The sequence below is a fragment of the Cottoperca gobio genome, chromosome 5, assembly GCF_900634415.1.
Source record: "Cottoperca gobio chromosome 5, fCotGob3.1, whole genome shotgun sequence".
NCBI lineage: Eukaryota > Metazoa > Chordata > Actinopteri > Perciformes > Bovichtidae > Cottoperca > Cottoperca gobio.
In genome coordinates, this window is record NC_041359.1 from 12,092,617 (window position 1) to 12,110,882 (window position 18,266).

Below are 18,266 nucleotides of genomic sequence, written 5' to 3' on the forward strand. Positions count from 1 at the left end.
GCTGCAGTCTATGGCACAGATTAAAGTTTGAATCTTCTTACCGTTGCATTTGTTTAACACTCCTGAATAAAATGTATTTGTTTGCTCCCTGGGTACATGGTGTATCAGGGCAATTGAAGGTAAAAACAACAAAACATTTGTTCAATAATATAATATTTATTATTATTTTGAAATTTTATTATGTAACTTCAATCTCAGAGAATTTGAGTTTTTATAATAACATAATATAGCAGCCTAATAAGAAAAATATTATAAGAATTTAAATACTAAATTAATATAATCAATATGTAATATAAATTATAAATACTAAGAATAATAATTAAAATAATACTAACAGAATAATAATCAACATTAGAATTCAGGGGAGACAAACAGGAAGCGTACATTTTATTTGATGGGGGGGGGGGGGGGGGGGTAAGGGACCTGGATAATGGATAGGGGCCCAAAAAAGTTGAGAACCACTGCTCTAACCGTTCAACTTTGACATTTTAAGATCACGTGAAAAATCACACTTTTACCAGTATTCAAAGGCAGGATTTTTGAAAAATTAGAAAAGAACATTGTGTTTATTAAATGTCTTCCTTATGAAATATTGTTTTACACTGCATAAGTGTGCATATTGTTGATATTCCTATTTATATCCTAAAATATAAAGACATATATCTAATAAACAGTAGCCCTACAACTAAATATAGTATGATAAGAAAACCTCACTCTTTAGCCACATTTTGTGACCGATTTTGAAGAAAACCCAGAGAACACTTCCACCAAAGGATATTCATAAATTCAGTTACGGGCACAAATCGGTGAAACAATGCCATTTAGGATAATGCAAGACAGAAGAGCTACAGTTTCACTTACCAGCAGGGTGAAGTGACTGATGCAGAGTATATGCGGGACCAGGCTCTGAGGAACGGAGGACACAAAAGAGACAGGCATTTTCTCTCCATACATATTATACCTCTCTCCTTGTGTTCATAGATCCCTGTAGAGGTTTAGTTTGTACTTAATACTGAACAGTAATTGAGACCACAAACTTCTTGTCACTCAATAAAGGAAGATGGTCCCATGGTTGCTGCCCCTCTACATGAGCAGTATACACACACACACACACACACACACACACACACACACACACACACACACACACACACACACACACACACACACACACACTCAGTCTGTCGGATGAGTGTGACAAAGACAAAGACGGTACTGGCCCTGTTTGAGTATCGGAACACACGCCAGACTCTTCTCCAGAAACATGCAGTGCAGGCTGTACAGTACGTGTACCACACTGCATATTAACTTACCTTGGTTGACACATGGTATATATTTTTTTTGATGGATGTGATGACAAAGACACATTTTCTGCTCTGTTTCTAATGTTCATATTCTAGTCTTGTAAGTTTTTTATTGGAGTTTATTCTCTATTCAATACGATGGTTTCCTCTTGTCTAGAAATTCAGTTGTATGTTACTCTGACTCTCAAACAAAAGCAAACATGTTGATCAAGTCAAATGGAGTGTAGTCCAACCCGATGTCCAAAACTTCCTGTACCATCACCTATAGTACCTGTACTTACCTTTTAATTGTAAAGTGCGTGTGCGTGTGTGTGTACTGACCGATGGACAGTTGTCCAGCAGTGCAAGATAGACCAGGGTTTACCACCATTTTTAGATTGAAAGTATATTATGATGTTTTATTTGACTGTTGCCTCTGTGTTTAGTGTCCTGTAAGTCTGTAACTTGTATGGTACTGTTACCATTTGATCAGGTCTCTCTTGAGAATGAGACCCTGTGTCTCAATCAGATTTTACCTGTACAAATAAAAATATTACAGTACCATGTATTTTATATAAAGTACACAAAACAAACTTTACAAAGTGTATAAAAAGCCATTGGTCTTGAATTCAGGGACTGTTTGTTTGTGACACAAAGGAATGAATAAATAAAACTATGTACGTAACATGTACTTGGGTGTGACCATCTGTTAAAAACGATACACAAAAGTAATAGCTATGCTGATACCGTCTATCATGGATGAAGTTGTACAGCTTATATACTCATCAGTGCTACCAGTGGCTGGCCCACCGTATAACCACGCAGAAGGAAGCGTGCAAGAGGCACATGCTCACTCGTTGGCGGGTGTAGTTTGGTAGAAAGAAAGTAGTTCCTACATGAAACTGCTCACAACAATGTCATCAAAAAATCTATCAAAATAAGCTTTCAATTTCAATCATTGGAATCAAAAATCGGATCAGCGATTCTCCCAGTATTCTTTCTCTCTCCAACCTCCACCTACATGTGCGCGTCAGAAGAAAAACGCAGTTTACCTAAGCCTGAAGCTCAAAGACAATACAACGCAGTTTACTGGGAGCTGGCAGCTAAAAGTCAACACAGCAAAGTTTACTTGGATCTTGCATCTGAAAGACAACAGAGTGCAGTTTATCTGGATCTCACAGTAAACGTGTTATTGACAGAAACTCTATGGTCCAAGATCTGCTGGCTTTTTGCAGGTAAACTCAAGCTGTACCCTTCTGTCGTCTAGTGGCTCTTTTTGTTCATGTGTAGCATAAAGTTTATCCCCAGAAAAGACATTATTACATATAAATAAATAACATAAATAACATATTTAAATGTGACTATACGGCCTACACTAAAAAAAATATCTAAATGACAGTTAAAATAAAATAGTTTGAATCGAATTGTGACCTTAAAGTTGAAAGTCAAATCGAATTGTTAATCTTATTTGTTCAACCTGTGTTTTCCTGCGTGAAGTGAAAATATCTGTTGTGGAAAAGGTCTATGAACCTGGTTTATTTGGGAAAAATCAATAAACATAAACATGTCCGTCATTTGAATACAAAGAGACAACGTTATCTCTTCAAACCAATTACGAATAACCAACTTCAGTTAAAAATCAGTGTCACACGTTGAATTTTAATACATGTAAAAAAGTACACATTCCACAACAAATACAGTCTAAGCATCAAAATAAAACATGTTTTACATACACTGCTTCATTGGTCAGTTAGCATACAGTTATCATAGCCTACAGGAAGCAGTAACTACACACTGATTGTAGCGCTTCAGTGGTGCTTCAGTCCAGTCAGTTAAGCCAAGATGATTAGTGAGTAAGACAGAAAAGAACGAAGTGAAAATCTTATTTTTACACTTGAGGAATAATGATCGAAGCAGTAACAACTGAGTTCAAATTCACTCAATCACAACTTTATTCAACATATGCAGACATTGCTCTATTATTTAACAGACAAGGCGGTGTTTAGACTCCCCTCTGGGTGGCGCCATTGGTCCAAGTCCAATCTTTTTAGTTTTCTGTTTGAAGTACAATTGAGGAAAACAAAATACAATTTTCTTGGTCCCTAATACTGACAATTTGAAAACACAAGGCCTCAATGTGAGCTTTTTTTTAAACCGGTTTTCTGCATTTAGTCTCTTGCTGTCTCTCGTGCCTGAACATTAGGCAGTGTGGAGGTGTTCAGTTTGGAGCGCAGCCTCTGGACCAGCCAGTGACTCCAGTTTCATTTTTTATTCGTCTTTTCCTCACTTAGAAAATTTCTGCATTTCTGCAAATAAGCAAAGACAAAATTGAGGTTAAATATAAATATAAAATAATTTAGTATTCTTTTTTTAAATTGCATTTTAAGAAATTATATAGTTACAGATTAAAGAGAAAAAAAGTCATGATAATATTCAAAGAAACAGGCGGGAAAAAAGCATTAGCATTAGCATTGTATACCTCACCCATTTTTCCCATCTTTATTCAAAGATATGAATTGATAGATTTTTAATTGGTTATTTATATTTACAGAATCCTTCCATTTGGAGTTTTTTAAGTAATCATATTTAAACCAATTCCTTGTAATTTGTTTAATTATGGCTACCCTTATAACTAGGAATAATGAGAATGAAAATGAGCCCATACATGATAGCTGACTGTGTGTGTGTGTGTGTGTGCGTTACCTTTGTCAAGATCAATGACTTTAGGCTGAGTGTTCACGTGGACCATCTCTTTCAGCAGGTTGTTCTTGTAGTCTAAAGTCACACAGGAGAAAGTCAAAACACACATACAGTCGAGAATAAAAGCCACTTTCTTTCTCTTTCTTCCGACTCACCAAATCCTTTCTCGTCCAGACTGCTCACATTCACTTCAGTAACGTCCATCTCAAACTCTTCCGAGCTGCTTTGACTTCTGCTGGACCTATCAATAGACGTCTGAGTGTGTTTAAAGGTAACACAGTGAGTGTGTGTGTGTGTGTTTTTTTGTGTGTGTATTCTCACCTCATGGATGGCTGCGGGTAAAACTCTGAAAACACCAGAAAATTAGATGAGATTCAGAGATGTAAATTGAATGTAAATCTAAAGTCAGACTGAGGTACTGCAGGTCAGACCTTTGGTGCTACGCCTGCGTGTGATGAGGATGATGATGAGGATAATGAATGCCAGGAGCAGGAAGGTGGTGAGGACGTAGCCCAGCGGCAGGAGAAAGTGGTGTCTCTGGTCGGGTAGAATAACATTGATGACTCGCGGTGATTCAGCCTTGGCGGTGTCTGAGTAGTGAGGAGAGCACAACAGTCAGCATTTAGTGCTCCTCTGTTCTTCATATTTTCTCTCACAAACAGACCAATGTGTCATCTTGAGGTTTACAAATGTAATAAACAAGAACAGACTACACACCTCATGAGTAATACAGAACTGCCATTTAACTTTATTTGTAGGGTAGTTCCTACAGGTCCGTCCACCACATTAGTGCATACTGAAATATCTCAACAACTATTAGATGGATCACAATGCCCTTGGGCGCAGATATTCATGGTACCTAAAGAATCAATACGACTTTACTGATACTCTGACTTTTTCTTCTAGCGCCACCAACAGGCCAATGTTTTCAACTATTTTGTGAAATATCGCAACATCTCCTCGTTGGATTGGCACAAATTTGGGTCGTGTAGAGATGGTGACACTCGATTTGCGAAACTCTTGCAACATAGTTGAGGTAAGGTATTGACCTTGAATGGTTATAGTTAGCATAGATCGTTGGGCAGCAAGTCTTGTGAGTTTTCGCAAAGTTTTGCATAATGAGGGTTAGCATCTAGACACGACCCAAACTTTGGTCCAGACATTCATGATTCACTGATGAGACATTTCTCATTGGTATCCTTTTCCTCAAGAGCCGCCATGAGGTTGCCATTTGTAAGTTTGAGTGAAATGTCTCAACAACCTTTTTGATGGGTTGTCATACAAATTGAGACATATTCATATCCCCCTTCGGATGAACTGTAATAACTTTGGTAAACTCTTAATCTAGGAAATAATTTAATGAAGGAAATTATTCTCTTTTTCAATGTATGAATTAAATATCTGTTTTGTAATCGCCAAAGGTCCACAAGGTCACTTTCATAACCTCATTTTTGCTACCAATTTGTTTTGGACACTGAACTCAATAAAAGACTGGACTTTTGAACTTCCTTTCTGCTCAAATTAATCTTGACTTTGTTAACGGGCATTCTGTGACTGAGACTCGAAGCCCAATGGTAATCATTTGTTCAGTGTGTGTATATGGCGGCGTGTGCGTGTGCACGAGTGTGAGTGTGTGTGATGCCACGAAAGCTCTGACACCTTGCAAATCTTTTTTTCTTTTTCTTTTTACATGCGATGACATTTCCTGGCTGTAAGAAAAATGCATAACACATTTCCAGGGAAGTGAGGAATAATTAAGTATTAAGTGTTATGTGTTATGTGTACTGCTGAGAGTTGAGAGGCAGAGGGGGAGGGAAAGCCTGGTTTCATTTTGCCTTGTAAAAAAGGTGCAAGGCAAGAAGCAGCTGTGGACCTCAGACTCAACATATTTGAGCCAAAATGAGATCCAGACAGAATGTCATGCTGTGATTTACTTTTCCTGGCAGTAAAACACAGAAAAGCAAAGCGAGGAAGAGGAGTGAAGGAAGGTCAGAGCAGGGTGGAACAGAGGAGGGGAGCCAAGGGAGAGGAAGGGGACGGTGAGATGTTTCTCCAGAGTTTTGCCTCTCAAAATGAAGCTAGAAAAGACCTTGATCCCAAACACAAACTTAACGTGCATTATTCACATTATTCACATTCTGCAGAGTACATGAAAACATGTTCATTAACATTACAAATCCTCTCTGATCCTTTTGTTTAGTTTAAAGATATTATATACTAGCGCTCATACGAGAACATGTGTGTTTGTGTTTAGACTGGTTGCCCCGTACTCTCCTTGCTCACACTGCACTGACAAATAACTGTGATGGGAGGGAAGGAGGGAAGGAGGGAGGGGTGACCTATATCTCCTCTCCCCTATTTCATAAACATATTCCTCGTCCCCGTCCCTCAGTCTTCCTTTATGTATCTCCCTCTATTTCAAAAACCTCATCCCTCTCTGTCTCAGTCTGTCTGTGTTGCCAGCTGCCGCACAGATGAAGCAAACTTCCTGATCTTGTCCATAAACCACTGAAAACCCTTCTCTTTCTTCATAAGGAAAGGCAAAAAGAAAGTGAGAAAAACAATGGAAAAGAGCAAGAGGAATAAGCGTGATGAAAATAAACAAACCTAAGAATGAGGGATCCTCAAAGGGGGAAACACAGAAAGAAGGCTGGACAGAGGGACGAGTAAAACGTCTCCACCAGGAGAGAGCCAAAGTCAACAGGAAAGCAGACAGAGAGGGCAAAACAGGAGCCGATAAGAGGATCAAATACTACAGTGGGCTTCTAATGTCTGAGAGCACAGAGGAAGAAACTGCAAACTCACTCCTGCGCTGGAGATATATTATGTATGCATCTTGTTCCTAACCAATACAATTCTCATGGTGCAATCCTTCTGTATTATTACAGCTCGGAGAGTGAAGGATTAATTGTGTGGGCAGAGCGTTGGATACAGACTAAAGACTGTATCCGAGAGATTCCACCGAAATGAGATCGCAGTTGGCGTGCTCTTTCTCTCTCTCTCTCACGCACGCACACACACACACACACATGGACTTGACCACAGGCATTTCTCATTTCATTTCTAAACCGCTCTAAATGATTTTCCCACATTGATGTATCTCTGCCATCATCAGCTTTGCTTCAGTTACCTACTGGAAATACAGACGCATGCACCAAAAAACGTTCTCATTCTCCAGGAATTTGAGGTAGGCAGCCTGCATGCCAATGTGCCAATCCTCTCTTCTTCTCTTTCCCTCTTTTTAATATACACTTAGAGAAGAAAAAAAATTCAGGCCGGTCAAAGCACAAAGAAATGTGAACTAAACAATTGAGAGAGGAGAAACAGATGAACGAGCAGAAAAGAAAATGGATTATGCACTAAACAAAAACAGACCACCCCCAAAACAACAAGAACAAAAGTCTGTTGAGTAGTGGCACAAGGATGAAATAATAGTGAGCAGTGGGTGAGAAAAAGGTGTGAGGCGATGAGGGAGTGTGTGTGGTTTCAGGGGTCTGGCATCAGGCAAGCTGACAGTGCAAGAAGGAAATCTCTCATGAAACAAACAGTAGAGTTCAGGGCTTTTCTTCCCCTCCTCCTCTCCTCTCTTCTTCCTCTAATGTTACTTTGCTCCGTGGAGAGTCTAAGGCCGAGACGAAACATGGCAAGGATGAATGAGGACAAAACGAGAAGGCGCAGAGGGGAAGAGTGAGGGAAAGAACAGATGTGTGTTGTTTTTTTTATCCTAATTGTACACATGATAGTTCAGGTCTACTAAGTCATAGAACATCCACTCTGCTAAGGCACTCATGTGTGTGTGTGTGTGTGTGTGTGTGTGTGTGTGTGTGTGTGTGTGTGTGTGTTACCTTTGTCTTCACTCGGTAGGGCTTTGGCTGGCAGGGTGGTCTGAATCACTGGTGCTTGCACTGTGACCTGAAACTCTCTTCTCTCATGCAGACCACAGTAATGGTGGTGGAGGTGGCAGGAATACATCCCCTGGTCTGCGGGCTGTATGTTGAATACAGACAAACACACATTATACTGTATGTGCATTCAGAAGAAAAAGGTCTGTGATCAAATGTAACCAACAACAACAAAAAGAAGCTGAAATTCAAAAACACCAGAATAGACATGGAAGACTAGCTAAGTATAGGTTATTAAAGGTTTCTGGTACTGTTAGAGAAGTGTTTATATCAGTTTACATCAGTAATTTAACCCTTTAACCAAAACAAACAGACTATTTTTGACAGTTTGATAGTTCCCCTCACGATAATTAATAGTCTATGGTTAACAGAAGAGGAGTTATACATGAAAACCTAATTAAAATAAACACCACCGCTGCAAAAGTGCAACTAAATCGAAAAATTAAATGTGGGCTCCTAAACATCAGATCTTTATCAACGAAAGCTGGATTGGTAAATGATTTAATATCAGACAATAAGATTGATTTATTTTGTCTCACTGAAACCTGGCTGAGACATGAAGAATATGTCAGTCTAAATGTATGTTACTAACACATCATCCGGGGTATCATCCCCGGAGTTTCTGTGTCTCATGTGGCAGGTTGCCTCTGATAAAGTTTACGTCAGGATCAGGAATCGTGGCTGCGCCTGCTGCCCTGGTCCTGCTGGACACCGGGAAGCCTTTTTGACATTTTCCTGGATTCATCCAAACTTTCTCTTTTTTCAACACAACATAATTTCTGTCAAATGTTGTATTTGTACTATGTTGTTTATCCTGTACACACGACATCTATTGCACGTCTGTCCGTCCTGGGAGAGGGATCCCTCCTCAGTTGCTCTCCCTGAGGTTTCTTCCATTTTTCCCCCTTTAATTATGGGGTTTCTTTTAGGACTCTACTATGCTGTGCAGTGTTATATATGTACATGCTAACATGCTGCTGTTTCTCTATACTGTTTACTATGTTCACCATCTTAGTAAAGCATAAGTAACAACAGTAGTAACCTGGCAACTATATCACCTAAGCTGAAATATTTGCATCCATGATAACTTCTCTTACCCCCATTTAGCACGGAACATGAGCATTGGCTCATAATGACTATTAAACCATGCTGATGTTTTGAAGGTAATGTTTACACAGTTTGTATATTAGATCAGTGTGTAACGTTCAGCTGAATGTTGCCTGTGACTGACTGGAAAGCTAGCCCCGTTTCACAGTGCTGAGCACGCTGAGCCTGTATTAAACCTATGTTTTGATTTATGAGCAAAATCCAAAAACACCAAGTTCCCGAGATTCCTAAAATGTGACTGTAAACTTCTCTCTGTTTGCCATCACTTCAAATGGCACAAAGGGGACTGGTGGGAAGTTATTTTGGATAGATATTGTATTGTTTGTTATGTTACTATTGTTATTGATGTGACTGCCAACCTCATTTTCCCTACGGAGCGATATAGAGCTGCATTACTTATGGACGTTCAATGTGTCCTGGAAACACTGTTTACATGCACACACACAGTAACACTGACTCCAGTGTCAAGTGTACCTCTTGTCATAGCAGTATATATTTACCATGTGTACTGAAAGCTCCTGTGTTTTCTGTTAAATTACTCTCCTTTTACACACACACACACACACACACACACACACACACACACACACACACACACACACACACACACACACACACACACACACCTGCAGATCAGATATGGAAAGTGAAAAGTCTCCCTCTGAGAAAGCTTGGCTGCTGATGTTCATCTTCCTCTGGAGGAATAGGGGTCCGTTGCTACGCTGCTCCCCAGAGGCGTACAAGTCCACCAGCCGGTCAGCGCGGTCATGGCGAACTCCTTGGGACTGACGGTCCCAGTGGACCACCTGGAGGCCACCAAGGTAGGGAGGGAGTTACATGTTTCAGTAAATACCACATGATCCCTCTAAATTAAAAGTAAATCTAGTCTGAGACTGATACAAACAAGCTCATGCACTTCACTCACCTGCTGGTCCTCCTCCTCCTCGCTCCAGTCTGTCCACACGTTACGTCGGTTGATACATGGCAGCACCACGGTATTGCCAAGCAGCACCACGTACACCGCCTTGTGTCCATCCCAATAGCGCTGCTCTTTACGACCTTTATGTGCAAAAGAAAAAGACAAACCGAGTCAGCTTTAAAGTTGCTATGAGTTAAGATTGAAGCTGATAGTCGGTACTGTGCGATACTTACGTGATTTAGTGACGTTGAGCTGCACTCTGACTGTCTCGTACAGGTGGCAGTAGAGATGGTGGAGGTTACAAGAGTACAGACCTCTGTCATTCATTGTCACGTCTGTGATCACATGCGGAAACACACAATATGCAAACATGCTGATTATGCTGGGGAAAATCGTTGTTATCTATTCACTTATTGTAAATTACTACAATAAACTACAACAATGTTCTGTTGTTTATATATCATAAATATTGTAACTTCTCATTACTGGCATTTTTTATGCCAGCTGTTGGAAACATAAATAATGGCAGACATGCAACAAGAAAGCACAGATGTTAAGAAAATAATCATTAAGGGCTTTGGAGTCAACTCTCAATTGTATCTTTGTGTGGATGTTGCAAGTTTCCCACAGGCACTTGAATGCAAGAGCAGGTTTTACCACATGATTTACAAGACAAAGACCTCCTCTGCTCCTCACATAAACATAAATAACTCTTTATGAAATAAAACATGAAAAGATTAGTATTTAAAAGTGACCTAACTATAATTCTCCTGAGATGGGACGCATTAAGATTTGATTTACAACGTCTACTTCAAACATCCTGGGGGAAGTCCTCAACTGACAGCTGAATTACTGTGGCAATATTACAACTTCAACAAACAAATAAATAAATTAAGCCATCGTTATGGTCACTGATGTCTCAACTATTTTTTGTAACTCTTTTTTGACTTTGATTCCGTACTGGTACAAACCGGAACTGATGGCTGGCAGGAGGGATAAGAGATTGATCTTAAATCTAAGGTTATGTACAAGTATAAGCAAGTTGGTCCTTCTAAAAAGATCACTTGTGAAAATGACACAAAAGCAGAGCTGTAATGAATCAGACCGACAAACTAATGTCAGTCATAATGAGAACAATTCAGCAACAGCTACAGACAATGAAAGACAGTGAGTGTGACCTTTGATGACCAGGGAGAAGTTTCCATCCCTGAAGGCTCTTGGACTGAGGCCGACCCTGTCCTGGTTGTAGGAGTTGTAGATCCTCTGGCCCCCTTCAGAATACATGTCCAGCACCCTCTCCATGGCGTAGTCTGGACGAGCCCGGTACATGTCCCAGTGCACCACCCTCTGCCTGTCCCTCACCCTGTCTCTGGTCCACACCATGCGGCCGCTCACACACTGAAGCACTACGCTGGACCCAGCGGGGGCGGTCACATTGTACCCTGCCACCACCTACACTGCTGCTGCTGTCAGACTGCCCTGACACTGAAGGACAGAGAGGGGGTAGGGTTTACACACTGAGACATTCAGCGTCTAATACATCCCTGCATAGAAATGCATAAATATGAATCACAACTGCACATTCACACAAAGAGAAACATACCTGCAGTGAAGAGGCAGGCCACAGGGACTGAAATAGAAACAGGGGGGGGGGGAGTGAACAGATTAATCACTTAAGCAGACGTTGTCAGACTGCCACTGCATGTGTGTTAAAATGTATAAATACTGCATGTTGCAAGGCTCTCTAAATTCCTCTTAAACTAATGCTGAAGTTGGTTCAATTAATAAAATGATTCAAGGTTAGCAGCCAATTTACTGTTATACTAAAAACTAAATATGCCTTGAAAACAACAGTCTTGATGCTAATATTCAAAATGTGCAGTTAAACTCATCTGACATAATTGTGTGTCTCTGAAGCATGAAGCGGACAGAAGAAAAGCATCAGGTCAGGTCTGGCTTTAGTATTAATTTAATTTTAAGACTTTAAATACATTTTAAAGTTTTTAAATATGGAGCTTAATCTATTCAAAGAAAATGAGGTAATTAGGAGAAAAATAATTAAAAACACGTTATAATTGAATCTAATTTATGCCAGTAGTGCTGCAGATTTTTGGCCTTAACAGGCTACAGTTTTAAATATATTATGATAACTTATGTTTGCATACTCTGCACGCACTGGATATGTTTGCAAAACAATGCTACACTTACCAAACTCCAGCCTACTTACTGTGGATCAAGAGGAGAGCATGAAAAATGATGTCCTCCCTCTCGGGCTTCATGTCGACAATTGTAATAGTTCGGAGACCATGGATGTATAGCTGGAGACTTGTCAAGGCTGTACACCTGGCACACGATCATACGGGTAAGAAAACACGGAATGTGTATCCATCTGCAGCAGCAGCAGCACTTGATTTGGTCAGATTTCAGAGTTTGAAGAAGTAACACGCAGCGCCACGTTAGGGCTTCAACACTGAACCAAAACAGGACCGAACCAAACTGATCCCACCCGGGAAATGACACCCGACACCACCGGCCTCTCCTCACTAAACTTAACTTATAACAGTACCTACAACATCCCTAAAGAGGGATTTGTGAGCTAAATCTGCGAATACTGTCAACGTATAGCCTATTTTATGTTATCTTATAAGATAACATAAATTAAAGTAGAAGTATAAATACTTCAAAAGGCAAATACTGCACTTTACTCGACTTGATTTGTATGACAGCTACGTTTGCTATTTACTTTTCAGATAAAATGTTGTATTCTAATATGATACTTTTATATGCATTCTTATAGATTACTCTACCCAATAGTATACAAAGTAATACTATTGACTCCACCTTAAGCCAGAAGACAAAAATGCTGCTTGTACAGAGCATAATAATAATAATAATAATAATAATAATAATAATAATAATAATAATAATAATAATAATAACAATCCAATAAAAGCTTATTTATGAAAGGGACATTTATTTATATTGCACAGTTCTTTTTTTAATCGCTCAACAAACGTTTTAACTTTTAAACACACTTTTTAAAAGATTGATTAATAGAAATTAATAGACAGAAGACATCGTTGAGAACTTTTACTATGGATACTTTATTGATAGGCTACAATAGGCCACTTCTGTAGGCTACTTAGGCTACTATAGGTACAAGATTTGAGTTGGTATAAAAGTATCTAAATAGGTTTTTCACCACTGCTTGATCTCAGCATACTACATAGACTGGTAATAATATTGATAGAGCAGGACAAAGGGCGGTCATATCAAACTTTTGATTAATCCTCCACTCATGTAAGTACATGTAAGCCATTTTAAAGTACCTCACATTTACTGTATATTACAATATAAAGCCTATTGATCCAGTAAAGTAGCTCAGTATCAGCATGTTTCCACTGCTCCTCCTGATACCTCTTCTTATCCAGCTCAAAGACGACCCTTAGTGGCTGATTTTAGACAATGACGACACAGATACTGTATAATCACCAAAGACTGTCCTTGTAACAATATTGCAAGACGTAGTTCTGCAGCGTGTATTCGGGTGATCACGAAGGATCTTGCGGTAGCAACAGCAGCACAAGCTCTAAATATTTACATCGGAACTTCTTCTCTTCCATCTGATAAGACCACATGAATTTACATTTCTATTTGTCGTTGCCTTAAAAGTTAGTTCCCATACCGGGAGTCGAACCCGGGCCGCCTGGGTGAAAACCAGGAATCCTAACCGCTAGACCATATGGGACCGATGCGCTTATTAAGGCCTTCTGAGAAATTAAATGATTTATCGTTATCACTAAATAAATAGTGCAGCATTGTACAATATGATTACTGACAATATCTATATTTCAATAACGACAATATCAATAATATAAGATCTGCTTTTTATTATGGTCTTTTATTGTGGACTTTATCACAATATCCTGCCCTATTATCTAACATGTGAATTTGATATATTTCATTTGATCAGAATATCCAAATATTGTAAATCAGGCAGTATAACTTGTCCTCGTTGCTTACAAACAGATATTTAAAATATTGTGCTGGATGCATGTTGTGCTGTTGTCCATGGATGCTCAGGAAGAGGTCAGCACACGCGGAACTTTCGTTTTCTGATTTGTTGACAACCGGCGCGTTTAGATGTTACACCTCAGACGCTTCCCCTGAAACAAGCGAACTCATTCAAGGGTTTGTTACTGGAGGTAAATGAGTCTATCAAGTACAATTATTTAGAAGACTGTCGCCGAATTGATGATATATGTTATTTTAAATGTTAATATAATGTCAAAATATTAATGTTAGACTTTTATGAACATTTTCCGTACAGTTTCAGTGATTAGCTGCGTCAGTTAGCTAGCATGCTTGCTCGGTATCGCAGCTAACGTTGGCTAGCTAATCACCCTGTGTCACGGCAAACTCGAAGCAACGAATTGTTATAATTGCTTTATCTAATCTTTATAGAACAGGAGTCTTACATAGAACAATCTCCTCTTTTTGCAGGTCCTGTGTTTAACGTTGAAAGATGTTTTTGACAAGATCGGAATATGACAGGTAAGTGCAACACAAACTGCTTTGTCATTTATTGAACGCTTCTCAGTGTGAACGAGCAAACTCAAGAGAGTACAGTTTAAAATTTATGATTTTGAATGCCCCATGAAATCTGGAAATACTTTTGTTTCCAACCTTTGTTGTAACTTGGTAGTTGTTTGTAGCAAGTAGTTAGCTAGCAGCTAGCTAGTCACTTTGCAACAAGTTAGTTTGCTTTCACTTTCGTTATCGCTATTTTTAAATACCTTTTTAATTAAGCACGAAAACTCAATTTAGATTAAAATGTTGTGTTCAATAGTGTTCTACTCAAGATAGATAGCTAAAAGACTATCTTATGAGTGGTGACCTTAAACACAAACCCAATACCGTTACATTATTTGTTGGCAGCACAACTTGTTTTCCACCTATGTTGAACTGATAACCTTTCATTAATAATTATTCACATCTTTCAGAGGAGTGAACACATTCTCTCCTGAAGGAAGATTGTTCCAGGTTGAATATGCCATAGAGGCCATAAAAGTGAGTATTACATTCTGAATCACTTCAGTTTACTAATATCCTTCTTCTGTTTGATATTATTATATACTTAACTGGAAAATGAACCTCAAAGCTCATGAGTTTTGTTTGGTTTGGCTTTCCCAGTTGGGCTCTACAGCCATCGGTATCCAGACATCAGAGGGTGTGTGTCTGGCTGTGGAGAAGAGGATCACCTCTCCGCTGATGGAGCCCAACAGCATTGAAAAGATCGTTGAGATTGACACTCACATCGGTAGGTGACAAGACAGTCAGACACTTATTTACTGAACTACAAACTTGGATGTCGACTGAAGTGCTTGAGTGTAGGTAGTGTATGTTAACATGAGACTGAATTGTAATTCTATTATAATGTTAATACATTTGCTGGGTGCTGTAATCATAAAGTAGACAACCAGTAAGATTGGGGAAACAATCAGTTGCTCAATGAAACTGTTTTTGTATTGCATGTTTTGCACATTTTAAATGCAACGCATTTCACTCTGAAAGAAAGGTTGAAAATTAGGGTAACATTTGAATTGTCTAAAATCAAGGAAGGACTCGATCAAGACAACTGCACACTGTATTATAAACTTGTATCAATCTTTGTCTGCCTGGGCAAAGATGTCTGTTAGATCCAAGGGGGCAAAATTGAAATTGATGTGAGTGTTTAATACAGTGTGCTCGTCTTTTGTTTGATTCTTGCCTTTTTCCGTCCTGCACCTGTAAAACTATTTTGGATGTGGTTACCCTAAAACCTGTTTATCTTCAAAAATAAAGGAATACATGATAACAAAATTAAAAAAAAAAGTAGCAATGAAAGTATTAGCAATTCTAAATGGTGGATATTGATAGAGTACCTGCTTAAATATTTTGAGAGCTTTGGGATTTCTTTTCCAGTAAAACGCACATTCGTGATGTTTAATTGAGAGGATGCTGGTTCAGTCATGTGACCTTTACATGTGACTTCAAAGTTTGATCAGTGGCAATGATAACACCCATAATCTTGCATAATATTGTTCCCTCAGATAACATGGAAGGACATTACATTTCTGGCAGTTTGACAATGCTGATAGTTGCTTTATAGCATGTAGAAGACCAGCAGTTTCTTTATTTTCTTTCTGTTTCCCTAAAAGGTTGCGCCATGAGTGGCTTGATAGCTGATGCCAAGACTCTTATTGACAAAGCAAGAGTGGAAACACAGGTATGACTGCTGAGCACACTGTAATATAAGCAGTTTATGAGTCCCTTTGTGTTTTACCTATGATTAACCTTTATGTATCTCTTCCCCCCCAGAACCACTGGTTCACTTACAATGAGACGATGACAGTGGAGAGTGTGACTCAGGCTGTGTCCAACCTAGCGCTGCAGTTTGGTGAGGAGGACGCTGATCCCGGTGCCATGGTCAGTCACACATTTACAAATCATGGAAGAAAACATAAAAATATACCTTTTTATATAGAAAGCATAGCACCGCATAATAAATATTACTCATGAACAAAAAACTAGACTTATTTTCATACTGAAATACTCGTATTTTCAAACCTTGAGCCAATGCTTGTTTTGTTTTTTTCAAAGGCTTAATGTTTGATATTTTTAGAGTAAACTTGTATTCTTCTCTCTGCTCTGTTCCTCGCTGCCGTCTACACAGAGTCGACCATTCGGTGTAGCACTTCTGTTCGGGGGAGTTGATGAAAAAGGACCCCAGCTGTACGTAAAGATTTCTATTTGTGCACTTTTCATACTTAGCCTTTAAAACTGAAACGTGTTCACTTTTAAATCTGACTACACAGAGACATCACTGTTATTTGTTTATGAATGAAGGTACCACATGGACCCATCAGGAACCTTTGTGCAGTGTGATGCTCGGGCCATCGGCTCAGCGTCTGAGGGAGCACAGAGCTCTCTGCAAGAGGTCTACCACAAGGTACCGACCACTGCATGTTTATGTTTAAACCGCAACAGTTAAGCAAATTATAATGTTAATAAACTGCTATCTTGTGAGGGACTTAATAAATCATTTTTTAATATACAAGTCATTGAAAAATAAAGGAAAGACATGAAAATGACCAGGGTTGATGAGTTGTATCTTTTCTGTTTTTCTCTCACTCAATGGACAACTGACAGTCCATGACATTAAAAGACGCCATCAAGTCGTCTCTCACCATTCTGAAGCAAGTGATGGAGGAGAAGCTCAACTCCACCAACATTGAGGTTCGTTCCTCATTTTCTCACCCAATGTGTAGTTGAAACCAAATCAGAAACAAATGCAATTATTTATTGTTTGAAAAAAGTTTGCACAACAATGCCACAGTTTAAATCCTCAGGTTTCATTCTGGCTTTGTTTGTCTGTGTCCCTTCTGTAGCTCGCAACGGTAGAGCCCGGGAAAACTTTCCACATGTATTCCAAAGAGGAGCTGGAGGATGTAATCAAGGATATCTAGAGCAGGAAAATACTTGGAAGTCTTGGTTTGAGTTCTGGGAAGGAGAGGAGAGGACATGGAAGTACACCTGAGCTGAATGTCACAACACAACCACAACTTCCCATCAGCACATTCTTCTCGCTGCATTCAGAATTTTTCTGGATTGCATAAGAGGTTTCTCTTTGTATTGTGCTTAATAACTACTTGTCTCTCAGTATCTGAACAACTCTGTACAGCAGTCTGACCAGCGCTTACAACTGAGCGGCAGGAAAACAGTAGGGGGGGTGGGGGGGTATTTTTTTGTTACGAATTAGTACAATTAAACTGTTGTATTCCGCAAGAGGTCTGACTCTGTGTATTTCTTGTGTTCTTACTGTTTTCAGTATGATGGTTACACTCGATTAAGCATTGTGCTTTGTAACACTTATACATCACAGAGTGATAAAAGGATTGTTTTGTTGCAACAGTGGGGTCTGAAAGTTTGTCCACTACAAAAAAAGATTTTAATTGAACCATTTATTAGAAACAAAAACATTATTTAGAGTTATGGGTTTGAGTAGCTGACTGTTTGTCACCCCACATATTTGTTTCCTATCACTATCTAATGAAGGCAAAAGGTGCTCCTAAATAATAATTTAAAAGTGTTTTATTACCACTGGCACTTGCAAACCTTTTTATATATTTTGTTCTACAACCGTTAAACAGTCTTTCACTCGCCCCTTAATTTTCTTATCTTTTTTTTTAATGTGTTTCGGGGGTCTTGGCATACACTAATTCATTTGTCTAGTTTCACTCAAAATGTTCTCACCACATTTTCCATTTCTTTAGAAATAGAAGAGTAAACTAAATTCATTTAAAATGTATTAAA

At 39.0% G+C, this 18,266-nt stretch overlaps 2 protein-coding genes and 1 non-coding gene across 3 annotated transcripts; 1 reads left to right on the top strand and 2 right to left on the bottom strand.

Moving 5' to 3' along the window:
* Window positions 1-2,792: 2,792 nt before the first annotated feature.
* On the bottom strand, window positions 2,793-12,413 carry LOC115008935 (matrix remodeling-associated protein 8-like). The gene is given in 13 exon segments (XM_029432846.1): window positions 2,793-3,589; window positions 3,987-4,058; window positions 4,139-4,224; window positions 4,305-4,329; window positions 4,415-4,573; window positions 7,829-7,970; window positions 9,619-9,798; window positions 9,918-10,051; window positions 10,145-10,246; window positions 11,090-11,363; window positions 11,365-11,396; window positions 11,515-11,541; window positions 12,139-12,413. Coding segments are annotated over 13 exon segments (1,308 nt in total). The 5' UTR covers window positions 12,191-12,413; the 3' UTR covers window positions 2,793-3,566.
* Window positions 12,414-13,587: 1,174 nt separating this feature from the next.
* trnae-uuc (transfer RNA glutamic acid (anticodon UUC)) lies at window positions 13,588-13,659 on the bottom strand. Its single transcript has one exon. It is a non-coding gene; the product is annotated as a tRNA-Glu (tRNA).
* A 326-nt stretch (window positions 13,660-13,985) lies between these two features.
* On the top strand, window positions 13,986-17,697 carry psma5 (proteasome 20S subunit alpha 5). The gene is made up of 10 exons (XM_029431758.1): window positions 13,986-14,116; window positions 14,415-14,465; window positions 14,915-14,981; window positions 15,105-15,231; window positions 16,112-16,179; window positions 16,272-16,379; window positions 16,627-16,685; window positions 16,800-16,902; window positions 17,103-17,189; window positions 17,342-17,697. Exons 2-10 carry the CDS (start codon window positions 14,437-14,439, stop codon window positions 17,417-17,419), a joined length of 726 nt encoding a protein of 241 aa, XP_029287618.1. The 5' UTR covers window positions 13,986-14,116; window positions 14,415-14,436; the 3' UTR covers window positions 17,420-17,697.
* The last annotated feature ends 569 nt before the right edge of the window (window positions 17,698-18,266 follow it).

Coding starts and splice junctions, on each gene's coding strand:
- psma5 (XM_029431758.1), top strand. CDS start 14,437: ATGTTTTTGACAAGATCGGAATATGACAG. Junction 16,380..16,626: donor ACGCTGATCCCGGTGCCATG/GTCAGTCACACA, acceptor CCGTCTACACAG/AGTCGACCATTCGGTGTAGC. Junction 17,190..17,341: donor TCAACTCCACCAACATTGAG/GTTCGTTCCTCA, acceptor TCCCTTCTGTAG/CTCGCAACGGTAGAGCCCGG.